Raw genomic sequence first — 24,680 nt, 5'->3', positions numbered from 1 at the left:
GCAGTCTATTAAAATATGCTTTATTTTTTATTTCTTTACAGCGTAATGTACAAATATTCCTTTGGAAATTATTGATTTGGGGGTTGGGATGGCACTCCGGTCAAAATGAGTGTGTAATTGTGAAAACATACGTGCTGTGAAAACACAGCACGAAACTCCACTTCTTTATTACAGAAAACAGAGATCTGCAAGACACCAAGTTTTCACTGCTGTGCCAATCACTCCATTAGGGAAAGCATTGGCAAATCCAGGCCTCGTCTGACTCAAGCTTCAGCCTTCAGGGAAATAACTTAGGTGGCCCAGTGTCGGTTCAGTCCAGTGTGCCGTTTGTGTGCGTGAGCAAGTGAGTGTAGGGGAGGTTAATTGACTGTGCGTGACGGAGAAGGATAGCATTTGTCTTGCAGCACAGTGACAGCTTCTCCCACTCGGTCTCCTTCTCTCTCTCTCTCTCACTTTTGCCTAGCTGAGGAGTAGAAGGGTAAAGACTTGTAAATCTGTCACCACTATCCTCAGCTGACACGGCCAGAGCCCTCGTAGCGGAGAGAGAGAGAGACAAAACAAAAAAGCAACAATGGATGGAGAAGGAAGGAGGTGGATATAAAAACCTAATGCCAACTGCCAAGGGAACGGGGGAGAAGAGACCGCAGTGCATGGCTGCCCTGACTTGACTGTCTGGCCTGTCGATGGGCATTGATTAACTGCCGTCCTCTCCTTCCTACGTGGGCGTCCTGTGGTGCACATGCCACGTTCCCACAGGGCCAAGAACGCTGAGGTGGCATCACCTGACCGCCCCGCAAATAATCAGTGTCCCTCGCCGTTCCCCCGGCTATCCATCTGCCTGCTGCACGTACAGGAACATGGGGAGCTAAGACCCATTTACTTGCTTTGACTGATGAAAGAGCTGACAAGCCTGACAAGCTGACAGACGACTAGGCATTTATAGACTTTATCCAAACACGCGGGGGACAGCAATCAGCGGAAGGCTATAATGAACAAATAAGGTTTATATAATACTAATGCGAACGCTAATAATTTGTGCAGGTAGTTGGAGCTGTTCTGGGCCATCAAATCTTTGCCTCACTTACTGAGCCACCAAGTTGTCTAAAAATGAATACTTCATTAACATTCAGGATTCCAGCTTTCAGAAGGATAGTGGTTAATTTAGTAATAATAATAGCCCCAAGTTGGGGGTGTTTTGGAACAATATTCACAAATCACTGTGCTCAGTATTTAATACTCCAATACCTTTTAACTTCACAACCTTGTACCTGGGCCACATTGAATGTCTTAACCAGTCGAGTTACACAAAGCTACTGCAGGTGCTCTTGGCAGCCAGCAAAAAGTCAATAACAAGAAGATGGCTATCCCCAATCACACCCACAATGGACGATTGGCATGGAATAGTCCTGGATATTTTAAAAATGGAAAAATTAACATACGAACTAGATTAGACAATTTCTACCAAATTTGGAACAACTGGATAGTGCACATTGCCCCTCTGAGAGCGGACTTTGTGTGATCTCACTGGTCCTTTGCCTGCTTTACGATTGTAGAAAATGTTTAAGACACCTCTCCTTCTCTCATGGTCGAAGACCAAAGCTGTATTGTTTTTGTCCCCCTCAGCAATAGTGTATATACTTTCGTTTTTTTTGTCGGTTGTTGTTGTTTTTGTCTGTCTTTTTCTGCCCACTCTTTTCTTTTTGTCCTCCTGAAATGTTACAATCCGAAGTGATATTGCCCTGTTGTCTCCACCAGGCCGAAGGCATGTGGGGAGAGTATGTTTTGCATTCCGTCCGTCCGTGTGTCCGTCCGTGTGTCCGTCCGTCCGTGTGTCCGTGAGCAGCTAATCTCGGCCACCGTTAACCCGGTCGATGCCACATTTTGCACACACACTCCCTGGATGCCAACGATGAACCTCTGCCCCAAACTTTCCAGAACGGCCTGTTATAGCGCCACCAGGAGGCCGCTTTGTGCAAAACAACTTTTTGCACAGTACACCTACAGATTTTGTCCAAACATCACGCAAATTGGTACACAGTCTCTCTAGAGCCATTCAACGAAACCGGTCTTTCAGATTTCTCACACTCCATCCTGATTGGTTAAGATTGGCTTCCAAAGTTCACAGGAGTGCTCAGTTTCAAACAAAATGCTGCAAATCATGAACACATCGCGTGATTTCCGTGAAATTGTGCTCCCACTAGGCCGAGGATGAAATGCCACATGAACAATTTCAACTCAGACTCAAGGTGGCGCTATAACTGGCCGAAAAGTGTTTTTACCTCTAACTGCACGGATCTGTGGATAACTTTGTATGCCAACTCCCTAGAGGCCAAGGAAAAACCTTTGCCTGGAATTTTTCACATCTGCTCTTTATAGCGCCACCAGGAGGCCGACATATGTAAAACACATTTTCTATTATTACTCCTTCAGATTTTATCCAAATTTCACGCAAATCGGTACACATGATCTCCATAGTCATGTGATCAACACGGAGCGCCACCATTTCCCATCTTCCATCCTGATTGGCTAAGATTGGCTTCCAAAGCTCACACGATTCGTCCATTTCGAAAAAAGGCCACAAATCACAAACACAGTGTGCAATTTCCGTTAAATTATACACGCACATTTTCACTAGGCCGAGGACGACATGCCACAATTTTTTCCTCAAAATCAGCCTCACGGTGGCGCTATAACAGGCCAATTCCTGTTTTTAGCTATAACTGCATTGATCTGTATACAACTTATGTATGCACACATGGAAAAACATTGTACCTGCATCCCTCCAACACAAACCTCCGGCCCAAATCTTCCTCAACAGCCTGTTATAGTGCCACCATGAGGCCACAACCTGACCTGCCCTGGTGGAGACCTGTGCCGATTGGCACTTTGTCTAGTTGTCCCTGTTTAAGTGTGGACTTGATGTCATATGAAAAAGGACTATACAGAGACATTGGAGTTGGAGCCACATGGAGGGGGGATGAGGGAGGGAAGAGGGGTGGGAAAAAAAAATCTTGGGAATTGCTCGTGTGTCATATGTGAAAATGCTATCTGTAATGTACTGCTCTTTCCAAATAAAACAAATATTATAAAAAAAGAATAATAATAATATTTAGGCTACACCAGTCGGCCACACGTGTGAGGGGAGTGGCCAACAGCTGCTGAATTGTCAAAGTTTAGCAAAGTTGAACTTTTTTTAAGATATGTTTGGGGGCTTTTAATGCTTTTTATTATTGACAATTTATAGTAGGTTGACAGGAAATGCACAGAGAGATGGGGGAGTGACATGCAGCAAAGGTCGTCGGGGTCGGGAGTCGAACCCGCAACCCGCTGTCAGTCTGTATTACCAGTCGAGGTGCCCAGGCGGTTACCCGCTGTCAGTCTGTCAGTCTGTATTACCAGTCGAGGTGCCCAGGCGGTTACGCCAGCCGTCCAGGCCATACAGGAGTCAACTACATGCCTAGTGTTCTCTTGTACTTCCACTGGTCTTTCCTTTAGACTTTTAGAGTATATATACTAATAGAGACGGCACCCGAAGGAAACCCTGAGGCGAAATGGACAGTGACCGAATTTGGTATTGCAGCTCGAGCCAGCACTGGTCCGTTGATTGGGGCAATGACACGTGAACGCTGTTTCATACGTGAACTAGGCATGTGGAAAATAATCGATACGTATCGATTCATCGATTATGACGTGTGCGATGCGAGTGAATCGGTCCATTCACTGTGTATCGGTAAAATTGACAGGTGAAATCTCGATGCATCGTTCGCGGAGTGCTTGCATCGGTAAAATCCGTGGTTGCACCGTTTTTTCATGGTAAATTTCACCCTATCCTGTGTTTCCGAGGCGCATTGAACGTACCATCAGAAAAGGAAGGAGAAAAAAAAGGTCTCTCGCAGCCATAGCTCACAGCGCACACACAGGGCACGTTCGGAAATAGCGCACTGAGCCCACTGTGCAATGCAAACTAATAGGAGAGTGTGCTCAGACTCAGACTATAAAGAGCACCCGCGACAAACAGAAGTGAGCCCCACGCATTACGCACCACCTTTACTCTTTAGCTTTATAAAATAGCTGTCCGAGTAGCTTTGTCCGTCGATCAGTTGACTTTTCACTGTAGCGCTGCGTGCTGGACTGCTCGTAATGAATCTGATCCACTGTGCTGTGCTTGCTGATTATCCGACGCAAATCTGCGTCGCGATCATCATCAATTTGTAATTAAAGAAAGCTTCTGCAGTCTGCACACACGTGTAAAACAACAACAACACCACAGCAGGGTGTAGTAGTACTGCTTGCGTCGTTTACAACTTTCCACTGTCCAGCTTTTTCCTGCTGTTCTCTGGGATAGAAGCCTTATTTATATTCTGCAGCAAGACGGTGTCGCACGCCTAAAATTGCAGATCCACAAGCTCACAGCGGGGCGTGGATGAGACGCGTTGTGAGCTTGTACATCTGCTATGTATTTATAACGTTAATAATACATGCAGGCCAGGGTCTTCAATGTTTTTCAGGTCAAGCCAAGGACCACTTAGCTGAGAGTGAGAGATCAAGTGGGGACCCCCACTATACATAGGCAATTATATTATAAAACTGTTGCAGATTAAACTAGACATAGACTTGTTTGACCTGTAATTTTTGTTTTGTTTATTTGTTTCTTTTCTATTTATATGTTGGTAACATTAATTGATGAACGATAGGCTATTACATTTTAATCTCTTGAACCCTCTAATACTCAAAAACTCAAATTGACCTTTGAGATATAATAATTATACTATAGCCTATGATTATTAGTAATCTAACAATTCCACAATAACCAGCAGAGAGCAGACCCTTTGTTTACTTACATAATTCTATAAATTGGGTTGTTTGAGATGCAGAGCTATAATACTAACCTACAGTAAAACAATAAATTGCTTTGAATTTAAATGTAATGCTTTTTTACATGTTTTGGGAAATTAATAGAGCTTTAATATAAATCCTTTCTATTGTGATGAATCGCCATCAAATCGCATCGTATCGGTAGAGGGGTGAATCGCATCGTATCGCATTGATTTGAACTAAATGGTTATCGCATCGCATCGGGAAGAGGGAGAATCGTATCGCATCGTATCGCCAGGGGATTCCATGTATCTCTAATGTATCGTATCGCTGGCAGTGCATCGAGATGCTTATCGAATCGTGAGATGAGACGAGATTCACATGCCTAACGTGAACGCGTGCAATGATAGTCAACGGCCAGCGCGTTCACGATTTGGCCCAATCCATCCCAGAATGCACTCTGTTCCTAACAGTTAGGAGTGAAATCGCCTCATGCGCTTTTGAGCAACTTAATGCAAGTGGATGGGAGGAGAAATCCGGTGTTGTCTCTATATTCTAAGGTCTTTCCCTATGCTAGCACTAGTAGCACTGTATAGTCTAATGATCGATTCAATTGATTAGTTTCATTAACTATTGCAACTGCCAAGCATGGTAGTGTCTCTTTTACCAAAGTAAAAAAAAAAGGCTCAAAATACACACAACACCCACAATGAGCTCAGACTCACTTTTGGTATCGTACTAGCTCAGTCCATGAAGACGGTGGTTGGTGGCCAAATACATACAATTTTGGGAGTCCTTGACATGAAAAAATTTTAGAACCACTGACATTACAGCAGCATAGGTTTTTCAGAAAACCTCTAGAAGACATATTTTTTTAGAAAAGACCTCAGGTCTTAATTATGGGTTCAACACGAAGTCGGTGGACGTCTGGGTGGCGTGCGTTGAACTCTGGTACTACTTACAGAACGTTGGCAGACGCTCCGTGCTGCAGCAGCAGCCTGGCGATGGCCGGGTAGCCGTTGGTCACGGCGTCGTGGAGCGGAGAGTCGTTCTGGTAGCCGGGCGTGTTCAGCATGGCTCCTCTGGACACCAGGACCTCCACCACAGCCTGGTGGCCCAGGTTACAGGCCTCGTGCTGGAGGGAGCACAGCAGCAAAGGAACCACTATTATGAAGACAGTATATACCGTAATGTCCGGACTATAAGCCGCACCTGAATATAAGCCGCACCAGCCAAATTTAGGGAAAATCCTGTATACAAGCCGCACCGGACTATAAGCCGCACCGGACTATAAGCCGCAGCTACGTTAGCTCAGAGCCTGAGATGGTTCTGCGTTAGCTGTAAAAATCCATAGATTAGCCGCACCGTTGTATAAGCCGCAGGGTTCAAATCATGGGTAAAAAGCTGCGGCTTATAGTCCGGAAATTACGGTACTATACATGCATTGGTGGAGAAAGTGGAAAGTACTCATTGTGCTGAAAGTTTTTTTATACTGTAGCTATTGAAAAATAGCAGATCTGCTATGCTATCTGCTAAGTGTGAAAAAGTGGTGGAAATCTTTGAATATATATTCTTTCAGAACGTTTTTAACTCAAATTTTAACTTTGCTTCTGGAGGGGTCCCTGGAACTACATCTTTTCAGATGGGGGTTGGCGGCCAATTACATATATTTTTGGGGGTCCTCGTCCTCGACATGAAAATGTTTGACAACCACTGACATAGAAACATACGTTTTTCAGAAAACTGTTAGGATTTAGAAGACATTTTTTTGAATCGGCCTCAGGTCTAAATGAGTTTTAATATACAAATCTTTTGAAAATAGCAGATCTACACGCTCACAATGTGTCGCATCGGTGAACTTGTAAATCGGCTATTTTCAAATGGCCAAAATGTATATACGGCTGAAGTGATTAATGTCTGTTTTGCAGTAATAATCAAAATCGGAAAGTTGTGAAATAAATGTAGTGGAGTAAAAGTATTTGAAATTGAGGTACAAATACCTCAAACTAATTAAGTACAGTACTTAGGTAATGTATGATGCTTGGTGATCATACAGTAATATGACAAGAGCAATGAGGAATGTTATATGGTCCAAGTGGATAGGGGTTACTTATCCACAAAACTGTTTATGTTGTTGACTACTGTACATTCCCTGGGTCTAACCTTGCTCCCTGCTCATTTTATTCCCTCTACACCAAATCTTTTCAGAACCGGGAAAACATGTGTAATTTCATTATTATTCTTTTTTTGCGTTGACTATTCAAAAAGAGCAGATGTACAACCTCCCTGCAAGCTTGTAAATATGCCATTTGTTTTAAATCGTGAAAGTGTGAGAACTACTGATTTAGAAGGCATTTGTAGAATCGGCCTCAACGAATGTTCGCCAATCATGACATGCTCAGAATAGTGGCGGCAGGGGCACGGTGGCACAGTTGGTAGTGCTGTCACCTCACAGCTAGAAGGTCCTGGGTTCGATTCCCGCTGGGGACGCTGTGGGCACTGGCGGCGTGTTCCCTCCTCCGCGTCATCAGTGCCCATACCCGAGGTGGGGGTTGGCGAAAGGGCCTTTCTGTGTGGAGTTTGCATGTTCTCCCCGTGTCCCCTAGGGTAGATACCCTCACAAAAACATGCAGTAATCCTGGTCTCTAAAACTACCTCCCCCTGGCCAGCCGGGGCGCCTGATGGAGGGGAAAGGAACTGGTCGGAATAACGCGTCCCTTCCACGCGCTACGTCCGGCCGGGGAAATTCCCCCCTGTCAGGTGAAAAGAAGCAGCTTGGACTCCTCATGCATAGAAGGAGGCATGAGGTCAGTCCGCTGCCCCCCCAGGTTGGCAGAGGAAGTGTAGCGCCCAGGATTACATTAGATAATTGGCACTGGGTGAAAAGAAAAACTGGGTTACAAAATTGTGGGATAAAAATAAAAAAATAAAAAAAAGAATAGTGGCGGCAGTGGCTCAGGAGGTAGAGCGGCCGCTTGGGTACCGCAAGATTCCCAGGTTAATGCCAGGCTCCCCCAGAGTTAGTGTCGAAGAGGAAGACACTGATTGCATGGTTTTCCTCCACCATCGGCGTAAGAGTGTCAGAATATGTGTGTGATTGGGTGAATGTAAAGCGGCTTGGATGAAGGCGTAGAACCACAGTGAACTTGAGCCAAACACATCGTTGCTTCAGGAGCGGCAGTGAAGTTGCGCCCAGCACTAATGGTGGCGTTTAAATGGCACAACTCCACCAGTTAATATGACACGAAAATTGGGATTCAACTGGAGTGAGGGATGCTACAGACAATTGTGCGCAGTGAGATAGTCAGTAATGAATGTATGAAGTGTTGAAAGGCACACCACTTGTTTTCTTCTTGGAATCAGGCCACGATTAAGAACTCTGTTACACCACGCCAATTAAATCTCATGTAGAGCCAGCCTCATGTAGAGCCAGCCAGCCTGCATTGCAAAATCGGGTTAGTTCAACTTTGTTCTCATTAGCTCTGTCTGTGTGTGTGTGTGTGTGTGTGTGTGTGTGTGTGTGTGTGTGTGTGTGTGTGTGTGTGTGTGTGTGTGTGTGTGTGTGTGTGTGAGACAACTGCATGAGTTAAAGTGCCAGTTTTAGCCCTACCATAATGTACACAACTGTGAGAAAGTGTCATTTGACACCGCCAGGTGTAAGTACAGTACCGATAGTTCAGCTCCCACCACCGTTCACCACCATTCAATTTCGTAGAAGACCACCCTCGTCTCCCCACAACAGACAAAGCATTTCAGGGACACTTCACCCTTTTTGCAAAAAAATATATGTTAATGACGTTTAGAAGCTTTAGAACACTTTCCTGGAGATCTTTATGTGTGTAATATGTGGTTTTAGATATTTTAGATTGTAGCAGTGAGCCTGTTGTCTCTGATGTCATGGACACTGGGCTCACTTCCTTCCTGGACTACATGTTGTCTCAGTAAGACAGCTCTCCCCCTATCCACAAGGAGGAGCAGTGCACCAAAGAATTATGGGAATTGTAGTCCAGGAAGGTAGTGAGACCAGTGTCCATGACATCAGAGACAACAGGCTCACTGCTACAATCTAAAATAACTAAAACCACATATTACACACATAAATACCCCCAGGAAAGTGATCTAAAGCTTCTAAACGTCATTAACATATATTTTTTTGCAAAAAGGGTGAAGTGTCCCTTTAATATTTTAGACGTGTGGTCACTGGGAGACGCTATTGAGTCACTAAACACGGTCGCTTTGTTCATCGAGCGCGATCTTAGCTGGAATTCTCATAAAAAGCACTAGAAATGCTCCAGCCCCCACCTTTCTGTTTTTCAATGCATTGGGGCTGAAGGGAAAGCCAATGGAACACGGAGCAGCCGATCGACCAACAGCTTTGATATGCTGTAAGCGAACATTATATGTTTATCAATAAATAGAACTCTAAATAAGACGTTAAAGGCGTCCATGGCGCTCTGGGATATTATTAAAACCACATAAATTAAGTCCATGGCGCTGGCTGCTGGATGAGTTAAGAGTGGAACTGTCAGACAGTATAAATATGGCATAAATGCAAAGATGAAAGCACTGCAACAAAAAGCGGAGGAGTACTTTGCTAACCTAAGTCTCTGGTGGAAAACGACAGCCAAGGCTGAATTAAACGCAGAAGATTAGGCTGTGAGGGAAACAAGTAAATTGCAGTTTAGTATGAGAGTGTTTGGAAAGGTGATTAAGACCCTTTGCAAAAATAATATGAACGGCATTTAAATATGGCCACAGTCCTTGCTCAGAGAAATTGGGGCTAAACTGGTTGCCACCTTATATTTCCAAACCAGCTCACGTTGTAACTTGTATCTGGGCTCAAGGCTGCCAGAGAGAGCAGCAAACAGCACTCTCATACTCTCCTGCCGCAGCAGCCACAAGGCTCTCTAAATTATTTGGTTTCTTGACTGTTGCCGTTATGAATCAATGGCACAAGAACAGAACTATAGCGGAAATACTCCATTCGCTGCTTGCCCCCATTTCCATGGGGAAGAAAACAACATTTTGCTTTCGTTTGGTGCAAAATAACCCAGTATCTCTTTTAGATTGACGATCAAACAATGTTGTCCTATACAATAACATAAAGTAAAGTAAGTAAGCCTTGCCGAGCCCATAGGCCCATAGGACTCCCGTTTCTGTAGCGTGCAGCTTGAAGTAAAAGTACACCCCCTGGACATAACGCTAGTACGTTGCAGGGACTTACGTACCCCCAATCCAACCCTTGATGCTGAGTGCCAAGCAGAGAGGCATTGAGTCCCATGTTTATAATCTTTGGTATGACCCGGCCGGGGATCGAACCCCGACCTCCCAGTCTCAGGGCAGACACTCTAACCACAAGGCCACTGAGCTACAGCCTACATTGCTGAATGTACAGTAGAAGACTGAAAAGGTTTACAGCATTCTATTTGAGTCCATGTTAAATATCTGGCGGGCATGACTCATACCCTGTGGACTGAGCCATGAGCCGTGAGTCATGTCCATAAAATTACTTTCAATTATTTACTTCGAGTAATTGAGTTTTCATTTTATGCAGTTCTGCACCTTATTTTATTAAAGCTAAAGACACTAAATAGTAAATGTACTATAAAAATTGTGAAAAACACTTTGCCATGCACACAGGGGGAACGACGAGGACAAGGATAGCTGTGGATGAGTTACTGTGATGCTCCCCATGGTAACTAGCCAACAGCCCTATCACCATTTCCCAAACAGTGGGTCGGGACCCATTTGTGGGTCGCGGACACATTGTTATGGGGCCCCTTAGTTTTCGTTTACCAAAAAAGCAAACATTTTTATGAATTAAGAATTTAATTTTATACGATTATTTTCAGAAATGTCATTAAGAAATAAATCTAAGAAATTCCATAAATTAGAACAAATATTAAAAAAGTAGTGAAAATAGCCGATCTACAAGCTCACAACGCATCCTGGGTGAATATCTAATTTCTATATGACGCAGACAGGAGCGTCAACGTCCCTATGGGCTAATAGGGCTATTATTAATATGACGCAGACACTGAGGAGAGTCAAAAATAGAGAATGTGAGAGAGAAAGTGCCTTTCTCAGAGATCAATAGCTTTTAAGGCAATAACACCGGTTGAAACAAAAGTTTTTTTAGTTCCTCTTTTCACCCACAACAAAGATTGGAATTATATATATATTGCATTATAGCTTTCATTCCAAAACCTTGTTTTTCTCTACCATACGCCAATTCATAATTTAATGCCATTGTATAAACAATGTGTGTGTGTGTGTGTGTGTGTGTGTGTGTGTGTCTGCCTCACCAGAGGTGTCCACCCAGCATGATCCTTTAGGTTGGGGTCTGCCCCTTGGTCCAGCAACTCCTTGGCAGCTTCCACGTCTCCCTGAGGAAAAAGAAGAGAATTAACAGACCTCAGGTCATCCACCAGAAACCACCAAACATAACCCTTCAAACGCAGCGGCTGATCTGCAGCGGGGAGCTCCGCCGATTATCAATCATGCCCCGCAGCGCGCCATTGATTACCTTGTCTAGGATCCAGAGAGGGATTACGGCTATGTTTACAGGGATTACCCTAAAACGGTTTATTCTTGCCGGGCCTAAGAATGTCTCTGATCATCAGAAGACTAAAGCAGGATTTATGCTTAGTTGTGAGCCAGTGTCGTATGCCGAAAATAGCCAATCTGCAAGCTCACAATGCGCTGTTCGGTGACATGTTGAGAGTTCGGAAAACAGGGATTTTTGGTGCTGTGCGATGAAAACCACATGAAACAAAGTATATCAGCCCATAGGGCTTGATATACATATATGCCGATGGGGGGAGCACTAACCTACTGTAGTGTGAGTACAGAACATTAAAAAGCCCAAGTTTTGGTTGTATTGTTATCGGCTCTACACTTGTAGAGAGCTCTAGTTCCCACCTTTTTTCATCAGATATTCAAGTATATTATTCAGGTCCATAATTAGCACATTGCTCAGGTCACCTCAGATCCCTAATGGCCCGTACATTTTATGCCTATGACATTTATTGTTGCAATATGATTTTGTTGTTTCGTTTCCATATTGTTTGTTTTGTTTATTTGTTTTGTCATGTGTATGACTGACATGTAAATTAATGTTTTATTCGTAATAGATGTGTATATATTCCACATTGATGTAATTTTATCCTACAAGTAATGTATGAACATTTCCAGTGAATGCCACTTCTCAAACCCCTGGAGGGTTTTTTCTCCTTATGTATTGATACTTATGTGTATCATCTTTAAATTCTTGTTAGTGAACAACTAAAAAACACACACACCCAATGGCATTGATATGGACTACTACAATATCCACCAGTCCTAATTAAATTAATGTTACTGAATCTTCCAGACCTTTATAGCAGCAAGATGTAGTGGCGTCTCCCCTTTGTGGTTCCTCTTCAAGACACCAGGGCTACCAGGAGAAAATCCCCTCCCAGTGATGGCTCTTGAATCAGGGCTGCCTCTTTTCTCCGCTCTGGGACTTTTTACGTTTTTTCCAGACGTGAGGCTGGCTGGCGAGAGTGGAGCGAGGATGACTGAAACCATTCTATGTGCTGATCGTCTACTTTGACCAGCTGAAGCCATGGGCCTCTTTGGGGTGCCCTCTAATTCGGATTCCTTCTCCTCCTCTGCCACCCGGCATCGCTTTGCGCTACGCTTGTCAGGAGATGCGCAGTTTGCCATGCCGTCGTCATCTCTGAGTTCCAGCTGCCGAGTGGGCTCCTGCCGATCATGTCGGAAGGAGCGGGCCAACTGGCTGGGACTAGAAGAGGCTTTATCTTCTGTGATAGTAGACGCATCTCCAGAGAGGCTCTTGCCGGGGCTCAGAACCATGCTGTGTTCTTGAGGGCCATAAGGCTGGTGGTTCTCATTGGAAGCATTGGGGCTAACAAAGGACACCCTCTTACTGGACCTCCTACCACCTTTCTCCTCATCAAAGGCTTGCTCCTCATCCCTCACGGCATCCTCCTCGCCGTTGATGCCCCACTGCCGGTTTACAGCCTCCAGCCTCCCACTCTGTGTGCCCTGTTTGCGAGGTGCCCGCCTGGCTCCGCCTGCTGCCAGCTTTCTGCTGCCAGCTGTTTTGGTCGCCCTCTTCCTCCTGCCGCCGGCGGCAGGCTTTTTGCCTCTTTGCGACGTGGCGGCGGAGTCAGACTCTTGGGAGGAGGAGGGGATGAAGTTGTATACCGATAGGTCCTGGGTCCGGGTGGTCTCTGGCGGTGCGGCGACATCCACACTGCTGCGATCCGGTGGGATGACCTCTTCCGGCTTCTCTACCCTGCAGCGCACCTTGCGGCTGCGGGGGCTGAACCAGATCTTGTAGTTCTTTTTGTGCTTTAAGACAGAGTTCTGAGCAGTGGGAGATGTGGGAGATGTGTCTGCAGTCCAGAGACAGAGAGATAAAAGGAAAAAAGACAATAAGCCCACATGGAATAAATCAGCACCATAATCTTCTTTTTATAGTGAAGGTACATATTAGCAAGACTTCAAATTCCACTCAAATAGAGCTTGTCATAATCTCTTTTACAGAGATCTTGCAATAGTGGCATAAGAGCTTTTTTTTTTTACACAACTGAACAAAGCCACCCACACTGTGTGTGCTTTTAAATGGCGTTAAGGAGAAGTTCATAGAAGTGATGTGTAACACAACAGTGTCAAGTGTCTATGTTATAGTGTTTATTATGACAGCTGCTGTTGTCTGTGGATTGTAGATCATTATATTATATTTATTTATACACTGTACCTGTATATAGCCTAGCCTACGCATTTATTGCACAAAAATGATGTAGCAGGCCGCAATCACAAAATCTCCAGTACTTAAGGACTTTCCTTCACTGAGCGACATAAAAGGTTTTTATATTTAGGTTTAGTTTTTGTCTCCACCAGGCCGCATACTGGGAGAGTATGTTTTGCACTCCGTCCGTGTGCGTCTCCCTCCATTTGTGTACAGCTAATCTCCGGCACAGTTGGCCCGGTTGATGTCAAACTTTGACGAACCTCTGAATGAGAATGGTCACCATGAGATTAGATATTTAGATTTTTGTAAAAAACATTTATTTATATTACTCGTACACATTTTATTCATACATCTGTATTCTGTACCCACAGATCTGTCCGATTTCCTATATTCCATCCCGATTGGCTAAGATTGCCTTTCAAAGTTTTTCAACAACATTTTTCATATCAACCTCATGGTAGCGCTATAACAAGCCTATTTGCATGTACCTATAACTGCACCAATTTGTGTGAAACTTTGCATGCACACTACCTAGAGGCCAAGGAAAAACCTTTCACCAGCATTTTTCACATCTGCCTTTTATAGGACCACCAGGAGGCCGACTTTTGTAAAAAAAAAAGATATATCTCTTTCAGATTCTGTCCGAAAATCCTGCAACTCGGTACTACACAGTATCTCTAGTCATGTGATCAAGATGGATCTGTCCAGTATTTCATATTCCATCCGAATTGGCTAACATTGGCTTCCGTGCAATTTAAGGGAAATGTTGCACACACATTCCTACTATGCCAAGGAATAAAATATCCCACCCTTTTCACATTGGCCTGTTATAGCAGCTGTTATTGCGCCACCACTTACTTTTGCTAAACACATTTTTGGAACAAAATGACTCAGATCATGATTTTGAATGTGGAATTGCTATCAAATGCGCAAGAAGAAATGGCACCCTTTTCACATTGGCTTATTATAGCGCCACCAGGAGGCCACAATAACCTACCTGGCCTGGTGGAGACTAGCCCCATATGTGCCCTCTCCCTACGCTCATTCTGTAGCTCCGAGATGAGGTCACACACTGGGCCCCTCCCACCGCGTTTCAGAAACGGCGCAAGTTTCCACAATAAGTGTTTCTTATCCTTACCACACCATTAATCCAAAACGTGTAGGGCCCATGCAGGTTTACACAAATTCAAACTTGGGATCGGCCCAGAAAATCCAACTAGAGATTTGAACTGAGCCTTTACGTCCCGTATTTTGTCAGTCGCTTCCATGTTTATCAAGGAAGTTGAAAAGCTTTAGCGCCTGCCCGGCGCCTCCCCTGGTCGAATATTTCCAACTGACTTCAGTTCACTCGACATGCACGCGCACACGCACACTTCCTGGATAAACATGGAAAAGACGGGACGTAAAGGCTCAGTTCAAATCTCTAGTTGGATTTTCTGGGCCGATCCTAAGTTTGAATTAGTGTAAACCTGCATGGGCCCTACACGTTTTGGATTAATGGTGTGATAAGGATAAGAAACACTTATTGTGGAAACTTGCGCCGTTTCTGAAACGCGGTGGGAGTGACCTCATCTCGGAGCTACAGAATGAGCGTAGGGAGAGGGCACATATGGGGCTAGGTGGAGACCTGTGCTCAGAGGAGCATTTTTTCTTGTTTTGTTTTCAAATAAGTGCACGCTAAAGTTGTATAACTCACTTAGGTCGCATTCACACCAGCATGCTATATTGAGATTAAAACAAATCCTTCTGTGTATTGTCGGAAAGTGTGCTTCGTTTGGCAGCTGTGAAGGCCCATTCGAATGCTGATGCGCATCAAAGAACCACATTCAACTGGGCTTCGCTTCCAATCGCACTTTCGATTCACTGCAGGTGTGAAAGCAATCTGCAGCAAATAAAGGAGATAGAGAAGGCATATTTTACGCACCGCAAAGACGTCCCGTTACCAAGTGGATAGACGTGGTCAAATAAGGAGACCGAAGCCCTCATCGAAATAAGGTCAGATGGTTCTTAAGGAAACACATAAAACACTGCAGTATACAGAATATTCTGTCTGTCTGTGCGTAAACATGGAACACCGGATCATTTTGCGCTCCCGTATCCGATGTGCCTCTGCCATGTGCCCAAAAGAACAGTGGCATGCATGCACGCACACACACACCTCAAGTCCTAATTATTACTCGAATCACACACACACACAAAGTCCTAACTATTACTTTTTTTCACTGTATAGTTTATAAAATATGAACACAGTGGTTCCCTACTGTGGTTTGACACAGCCAGTGTGAAGGCAAACGCAGCAAATTGAATATGCAAGAATGATGCAACATCTCCGCCCATTTGCATTGAGTCTACCGAAGTAAGTTGTTAAAAGCCATTGTAAAGTCAGTCAGGGCTGAAATAAATGCAGAAATGTATGCCTCTCTACAGTCTACACACATGTATTCGGCTCTGTGACTGTCTCTGCTGTCAGCTCAAAGCAAAGGCGACACTACAATGTCCTCCCCATTCCATGTCAGTACCTTTTATACAGAACAGAGAGGCAGAATAACGGTGGAACAGTACCACCTTCATTAGGCTGTGTTAAAGTGGCTAACCTAGACGAAGATTGATCACTAGCAAATACAAAATGTTTCACTAAACAAACGATTACTGAGCAACTGAAATGAGACATGACAGCTGAGCTGGCAGCAGAACTAACTGAGCTCATTCACTCATTGGTCTTGTTCACACAGCATCAACATGCAGAGAGTTGCCCCGCAGGGTCTTACACACTCCTTTTTAAGTAAAGTTTTGATAGCTGGTGCTTAATTGAGACATCATCACGCCACAAGAGACGGCAGCTCGCGGGCGAGGTGCAGCCGAGCCGTGGCATCCTCTTTGTCACAGCCGATATCTACTTGGAAGCCAAACACCACCATGGCTAATTGCATTACATAATTACAGTCACTGCAAGCACGCCGCAACGGTGATGACGATAACATGCCACAGGGACAACGGACTAATACGATCATTCAGAGAGATTACGCAGCAGGGGCGGAATGTTTAACATCTCAGTCAACAACAGATAGAGGGATGCGTGGGAATGAATAAATTGACGTTATAGCACGCCACGCGGTGGCATCAATTCATTACATACCATACCTGATTTTTCGGTGGGGTTCAATATTGCATCCAAGCTGCAGAAGGCCTGCGTGATGTTGTGGAGCTGTCTGTTGATCTTGATGTCCTGCACCCACGCAGGGCTGTGACACACCACACAGCCATCCCCGATCTGAGGAGCAGCACAGGACCTAGTGGGAAAAATATATTAAAGCACGTCTCAGTCTGAAAGAAAGCCCACTTGAGATCTCAATTTAAATTTATCTACCAGAGATTATTGTCTCTGGCAAAGTCTTTTTTCTCTCTCTCTCTCTCTCTCTCTCTCTCTCTCTGTAATTGAACTCTTATTCACTTCTCATTAAATCCACTTCCTAGTACCTACTAAATTAGTACTAACATTCAGTGATTCAGTTTAAGATTATTCCAGCAATAACAACTGAAATGTAGAAAATGGCTGCAACGCTATGCCAGGAAAACGGTACTCTTCGATTAGAATTTAACTCATTTGAAATAAGTTATCTGCTATAGAAAGAACAATGCAATTTGACCTATGACTGCCATTACCTGCAAACAATGTGTTCACACGCTCCCAGACACACTGGTTCGTTCAGTAATTTCGAGCTGTGGAGGAAAGGAGACACACAAGAATCAAGGTGAATTATAAAGGCTGACAATAGCAGATCTATAGCCTTGGATCAAGGCTATCATTCGGTGGAAAGACCCCACCAATACATTTACTAATTTAGGCCTACTGTACTCAATTTTGAGGTACTTTTACTTAACTTGAGTATTACCAAGTTTCAGTACTTTTACTTCTACTCCACTACATATCAGAGGCAAATATTGTAGTTTTTACTCTACATTCATTAACAATTAACTTAATATAATTGGTCCTCACTAATGTTCATGATAAAACAGCACAATTCTTTTCTACTCTGCCTGTGTCTCATAGGAGGGCTGTGGGCAGTCAGACACCCTTCCACCAGTGACATCATCGATAAGTTGCAATGCGAAAATTAAAAATATTTTTTTGAAAAGATATTGTTTAAAAAATAATCTGCCTAAAAGATGATGTCACTGGTGGACGGTTTTCTGAACTGCCCACAGCCCCGACACAGACAGAGTAGAAAATTGTGGTATTTTATCATGAACATTAGTGAGGACCAATTATATGAATGAAGATAGGTTGAAAAGTGGTCCTTTAAGTATATCAAGTAATCTTTTCCCCACCACTGACATCATAGATGTAAGCAAAGTCAGACTCACTAAAATACATGATTAAGTCTTGATATCTAGCTCTTAACCATGGACCAGCATATCTAGATCATATCTAGCAGTAGCCGCAATTTGCAACGCTAGATATTTTTATAATGAATCTAGAGTTGCAATACCCTCCATTGACTCCCCACTCATCTTTTTTGGTTTGCGATCTGATTGTCTTAAACGACGTTAAACTCACCAACATTGCAGCTGTAGTCCAAGCTTGAATTATCCTCTTTCAATCTGCCGAGCTTGTTTTTCATAAAAATCCACCGTAGAGATGTTATGAGCTACTTTCTGTCAAGACAGAAGTGCTGGAGTTCGGAAGCACTCGTCGTACGTCACTGAACGGCCCTGCATTCCACCTGTTTCGAATTTGCACATAATGCAGGAGGCAGCAGCGCGACCCGTTAACAAAAACGAGTGCTTCCAAACTGCAACACTTGCAGAGGATGTCTTGACAGAAAGTAGCTCAAAACATCTCTACGGTGGATTTTTATGAAAAACAAGCTCGGCAGATTGAAAGAGGATAATTCAAGCTTGGACTACAGCTGCAATGTTGGTGAGTTTAACGTCGTTTAAGACAAGCAGATCGCAAACCAAAAAAGATGAGTGGGGAGTCACTGGAGGGTATTGCAACTCTAGATTCATCCTAGACCCTCTCGGAACCCTCTGGGTCAGCTCAATCTATCGTGCCGAACCCATCCTCGGGAGCTTTGGAAGCTACTAAACAACCAACTAGGCTGTGGTCAGAAACTAAAAACCAGGTTTACTAACATAAACATCAAATCGAATAACACCCTCATCACTGACAAGCTTGATGTAGCCAACCACTTGAACATCTTCTTTACAAACATTGCAACAATGCTGGTTAACAAACTGCCCTCCCACTCTGGGCGTTTTGGTGTAGAGCACATCAAAGCCTTCTACAAAAACCTAGGTGTTTGTAAAGATGATTTTAAAATGGCAATGGTAACAACTGAGGAGGTACTTAAAAAACTGAGTGCCCTCCAACCCCACAAGGCCACTTGGCCTCCAAATTTCTCAGAGACTCAGCCATTTCCATTGCTCCCGTCATCACCCACATAGTAAACCTCTCCATCAAACAGGGACAGGTCCCCCAAGATTTTAAACTGGCCAAAGTAACCCCCCTGTACAAAAAAGGGAGTAAATTAGAACCCGGCAACTACCGCCCTATTTCTATTCTAAGCTCCATCTCGAAAGTGATGGAAAAAACAGGTTGAAAAGTATCTTGCCACTAATAAATTGCTGTACGAGTTCCAATCTGGGTTCAGAACATCCCACTCCACTGACACATGCCTCCTCTATTTGAGCGACCACATCAAACACGAGGTGGACGCTGGAAAATACTGCGGCATGGTCATGCTGGACCTCCAAAAGGCTTTTGACACCGTGAACCACTCCATACTGGTTAACAAGCTTAAAGCTATTGGTTTTGATAGCACATCAGTGAGCTGGATGCAATCCTACCTGGAGGGGAGAGAACAGATGGTGGAGGTGAACGGAACACTGTCCCCTCCCCTCCCAGTGAGCTGTGGCGTCCCACAAGGAAGCATACTAGGGCCTCTACTGTTCCTAATATATGTTAACGACATGACTTCAGCTTGTGACTGCAACTTGTTCCTGTTCGCAGATGACTCAGGTCTCGGACAGGAACAAACTGCAGGTTGAAAAGACCCTCAGCTCTGAACTCGGTAGAATCTGCACCTGGCTCGCTGATAACAAACTATCCTTACACCTGGGAAAAACTGAATCCATCCTCTTCGAATCAAATAGTAATCTCAGCAAGGCAGATGGCTTCTTGGTTAGAGTGGGTGACAATATTATCACACGAAAAGATCAAATTACCTACCTAGGTTCCATCCTGGAGGCCAATCTTTCCAGTGATAAAATGGCCACCAACCTAATCAAAAAAGTCAATCAAAGAACAAGATGGGTTCTGACCATAGACTGTAAAAAATATGGACAAAGCGTTCCCCGGGTCTAACATGAACGTAAAATGAAGCCTGAAATCCCTTGCATTCTAATGCACTGTAAATCGCCATCTTTCTAGATCCGTTTTGGACCAGCTGGCCATTGGCTGGCTCCGTTTTGGACCAGCTGGCCATTGGCTGGCCCAGACAACGAGGCGGGACTTCCCCCCTTCTTCTCTGTTGGTTTTTATTTTGACTCGAGTGGGAGGGGAATCCCGATCATAGACTGTAAAGGTAGCCACGCCCCTCAGAACATACGCGACTTTATGGTCATTTTTTTAAATTAATGGGACCATAATTTTCCAAAAAGAATATTATGACATTAGAAATGAGACTTTAAACTAGTGACTGGAAGAAGAAAGTATTCATGACCATGTTTATTAAGGTAATACAGTCTAGGTGAAGTTGGGCCAAAATACATGGGCCTCTATGGAGCTATGGGGCTTTTTGGGTCCAGTCCAGCGCCACAACAGGCCATTATATGAACTACCGATTTCAAATGAGGCTTCACGAAATATCTGGCTGACTGCCCCCCTGGTTCTGACTCGCGGGGCTAGATTCATCCTAGCCCTGGAACATGACTGCCATGATGAGTATCATGACAGTCATGCAGTAACTTTGCCCTGTTTTTTGCGCTCGCTGCATTTACAAGATTTCCGTATATATAAACATTCAGATTTCAAATATAAAGTACTCACAAAGTGTCCCACGGGTGTTAGTTAGTAGCAGCGCCAGCGATTAGAATTGCTGCGTCCCGCGTTGTTTAATAAAAAGCATTTTTGTTCGAGCTCCCCGGCTACTTTTTTCAAACGGGGTTCGTTTGGGAAATCCACAGTTGCACACCGGGAGCGCACTCGCCTATTACGCCAGGGGCGTCTGCGGCGCGTCTGCGGCGCGTCTGCGTCGCGTCTCCGTCAGTGTCGGGAATGTGCCCTTTTAATCAATGGAGGGTGGCTCCACTGCCCGCGTTGCGTCGCGTCTCCGTCACCATAAAATTGAACCGGTTCGTTTTTTGACGCACGCACGCGTGACGCACGCGTGACGCAACGCGCCCAGTGGAGCCCTGGCGTTAGTCTGTATTGGCAGGGCGGTCAGCCTACCTATATCGAACACACCTCCTCCCGACCGATAGGGGCGCGTAGTTGAAAGCCAATGGCAAAATAACACCTCGGATAAAAATGCTTTTTATTAAACAACGCGGGATGCAGAAATTCTAATCGCTGGCGCTGCTACTAACTAACACCCGTGGGACACTTTGTGAGTACTTTATATTTGAAATGCGAATGTTTATATATTTTAATTATTTGTAAATGTAGCGTTCGCAAAAACCAGGGTGAAGTTACGTCATGACTCTCGTATGAATACGAGAGTCATGTTCCAGGGCTAGATTCATCCCATTATAAAAAGATCTAGTGCAAATTGCGGCTAATCTAGCAGATCCAAGCTCACAACGTCGTTATGACAGTGTGCTTGTGTGAGCTATGATCTTGTAGATCAGCTTGTCGGACGGTGGGGAAGGGGGAACACGGCAAACAAAATCCAATGCAGTTTGCTTGCGTTAACTTCACAACAAAGATGAAATGGCAAGTCGTGTTAGCGTTAGCCCCATATGTGATTAATATATCAATCCCTCCCTACGCTCATTCCGTAGCTCCGAAAAGATGAGCGTAGGGACTGAAGCATATATAGGACTGAATTAAGTCACATTATTGTCACACGCTAGCATTAGCTTAGCCCTGCTTCTTATTGCTCTCTTACCACTTTGAACACAGCAGCAGTTGCTTAAAGTTGGCGACAGCCTCTCTGGTTTTCGCCCAGGCTTGTGTCGGAGCGCGATCGTCGCGATGCATATTACTGCATATATTCCTTAAAATGTCTATTGTTATTATTTAGATCGGTCGCTCTCTTTCTTACTTGCAGCTGTTTTGACTTGACTGGTCGTCTTACTGACAACAGTTTTTCATAACAAACATTCATTCTTCTCTTCCTACTTCCTACTCGTATCTCCCGCCAGAGATCCACGGAAGTTGTAGTCCTTTTAAAGTTCAACCAGTGGTCCGGGGACCACCAGTGGTCTACTTAAGCCTACTTAAATACAGCATGGAATTAGTTTTGGGTCTGACTCTAGTAGACACTAGAGTAGACAGTATTGATTGATTTATTAACAGTTTGCAGAATTACAGTACATTTCAAGTACAACTCAATAGTCAACTCATAGTCAACTCAATACAAAAACTGTTGTGAGTGGACAACACCATAAAGCATTACACTTGTTTACAATATGGCCCACCATTTTCAATATATCAAAACATTTAGAGACGTACGAATATACACAACTATATAATCAAAAGGAAATCATCATAGGAGGTTAAAAAAAGTTAATTGGAAAATAGAATTTCAAATGCAATTATCTCTGAACTATAATCCTAGAAACAGTAGGCATACAAAACTGAAAATACAGGCTGTTTAACATTGCTTCCAACACAAAAACTAAATATTTTACGGTTCATTTTTTCCCTGAAAGCAGAGCTTTCTCAAGTCAAGCTTTCTCTGAAGGTCTTTCGTTGTCGCACATTCACAACAGAGAATTTTCAATAAATCATTCAAAAACTGCAATCTGCCATAGCAGAAACTAGTAACCAAAGTGATTTGACACAAATCTGCTAAAGAGTTTACATTATGTTGGGGGCCAAGTTTGTAATCAGTGGGAAGTATGTGTCTCTGATGTGTGCTAATCCTATGGTGCTAATTGATACAATTGGCAGGTAGAAAGTGCAACTCGGGTTCCATCTCATTTTGTGTGCAGTGGGTGTACAGTCTGTCTTGTCTTGGGAGCCGGCCCGCGTCTCCTCTGCCTCAGGTGGCCTTATATTCGATTGCTAGGCTCACTCAGTGAGTCTGTGTGCATAGTCAAGGATTTCTTTTGTTTTGGATCAGTCACAGTGCTTAGATATTCTGCACTGTGTATTCTCTGTTTAGAGCCAAATAACATTACAATTTGGTGTGTGTGTGTGTGTGTGTGTGTGTGTGTGTGTGTGTGTGTGTGTGTGTGTGTGTGTGTGTGTGTGTGTGTGTGTGTGTGTGTGTGTGTGTGTGTGTGTGTGTGTTTCTTTCCAATGGATCAGATAGTTTTCTTTTTGTTTTGTTATAAATTGATTTGGTCCAGTGGGGTTTCTGTTTGGCTCTGCAGTCTGCTTGTGTTTACATAACCAGCTGAGCTAGAGCGGCCTCTAAACTGGAGGTGACAGCTTTGTTGTGGAGCCACATGTCTGTCTCACTTTCCTTTAGTGCTTATAAAAATGTAATGTGCTCTTTTGAAGTTTCATAATTAGCAGGTTTCATCCTAATTCTGCTGTGTGTGCAATTATTTTGTGTTTTCTGTTGGATTCGGAAGTGAAGAATGGATTTGCAGAAATGGTTGTCTGCTCTGTCTGTCTGTCTGTCTGTCTGTCTGTCTGCGTCCACAGTAAAAGAGAAACATCTTCTGAACATAGTAACAGTAATATTAAACAGCTAAAGACAGAAGCAGATGCATTTTTAATTGCATAGACTATTTTAAGCCCGCAGCATATCTGGGATATCAGACAACATGCTAATCTTATATCTACACACAATGGAGAAGTCATGACAATGATGCATTTTGAAATTTGCTTTATTAGATGTATAAAAAATAATAATGCTCAATAAGTGCCAGACTATGTGGAATAAGCCTAGAGCCTTAAGCAGGAAAGGAAAGTATCCATAAAATATTCAGTACATTCATTCTAAAATTTAGACATGGCCTTAGAGGAGGTGTTAATGAGAGGGGAATAGTGCAGATATTGAGGGAGCTCATCTCTTTGAGCCAAGAACATTTTCTTTTGTGATATAGGCCTACCGCCAGAAGACAGTAATTATATACACGCCTAGCCTGCGGATAAAAAACCCACTCATTTGGGAACATTATATGCCCTTAGTGTATGTGTTATTTTACATGAAGTTAGATCATGTTGTGTCCATACTAGAGTACATCAGCTAAAACATAATGGTATCAATTAAGAAATGATCTGATTAAAAAGGTAATGGATACCTAATAAAGGTAAAGTGTTCTGATAAGGTGCCCTCACCACAGACACAAATAAATGAAGACAGCAAGACAGAAAATTTATAATGTATACAATTAATTTAAGACTCCTTCCTGTTAACTTAATTAAAATACAAGTAAACAAATAATTGCACTTCTGTTTGCAAGGTGATTAGATGCATGCCATTCATACAACACACACACACACACACACACACACACACATAGCTAATCAGCAATGTGTGTGTGAGGGACGGGGGGTATAGTAAAAATGGGTATACTTCAGTGAGTGTGTGCATTGACCATTGCTTTTGTCCTCATAAACAGCCAGAAATCTGTCATTTATGCAATATTGCAACATAATATATTATTTTAAACAACCATTGCATGCTCTCCTTTCGCACTGTGCATGGACCAGACGTGTGCGTGTGCGTGGTCGTGGCGAGCGGACAGCATCAAGGATGAACATGGCCGTCGGCAGAGATGGGCAGTATTTGAAATACATGTATTTGAAATACGTATTTTAAATACTTTTTTGTATTTTGTAATTTGTATTTCGCTGAGATGGAAGAAATGAGATGTATTTTGTATTTAAATAAAAATTTTGACCCAGTATTTGTATTTTGTATCAAAATACATTTTCAATATGTATTTGAAATACTTTTTTGTATTTTGTAATTTGTATTTC

General features: G+C 43.5%; 2 protein-coding genes across 2 annotated transcripts in view; both read right to left on the bottom strand.

The window, feature by feature from the left end:
* Positions 1 to 21,855, bottom strand: part of bard1 (BRCA1 associated RING domain 1) — a 41,514-nt gene extending 19,659 nt beyond the window's left edge. The window contains exons 1-6 of the mRNA XM_083777559.1: positions 21,688 to 21,855; positions 17,240 to 17,296; positions 16,718 to 16,866; positions 12,190 to 13,217; positions 11,121 to 11,201; positions 5,778 to 5,950 (exon numbers count right to left, since the gene is read on the bottom strand). Coding sequence (XP_083633685.1) covers positions 5,778 to 5,950; positions 11,121 to 11,201; positions 12,190 to 13,217; positions 16,718 to 16,866; positions 17,240 to 17,296; positions 21,688 to 21,779 — 1,580 coding nt within the window. The 5' untranslated portion in view covers positions 21,780 to 21,855. The remainder of the gene's footprint in view (positions 1 to 5,777; positions 5,951 to 11,120; positions 11,202 to 12,189; positions 13,218 to 16,717; positions 16,867 to 17,239; positions 17,297 to 21,687) is intronic.
* Positions 21,856 to 23,750: 1,895 nt separating this feature from the next.
* Positions 23,751 to 24,680, bottom strand: part of abca12 (ATP-binding cassette, sub-family A (ABC1), member 12) — a 58,697-nt gene continuing 57,767 nt past the window's right edge. Inside the window, exon 41 of the mRNA XM_083777155.1 lies at positions 23,751 to 24,470. The gene's annotated coding sequence lies outside the window, so the exon portion shown is untranslated. The remainder of the gene's footprint in view (positions 24,471 to 24,680) is intronic.

Source organism: Protomyctophum parallelum (assembly GCF_964188405.1).
Source record: "Protomyctophum parallelum genome assembly, chromosome: 11".
NCBI lineage: Eukaryota > Metazoa > Chordata > Actinopteri > Myctophiformes > Myctophidae > Protomyctophum > Protomyctophum parallelum.
The sequence above is the reverse complement of the archived record's forward strand: the minus strand, read 5'-3'. Positions and strand labels throughout refer to the sequence as shown.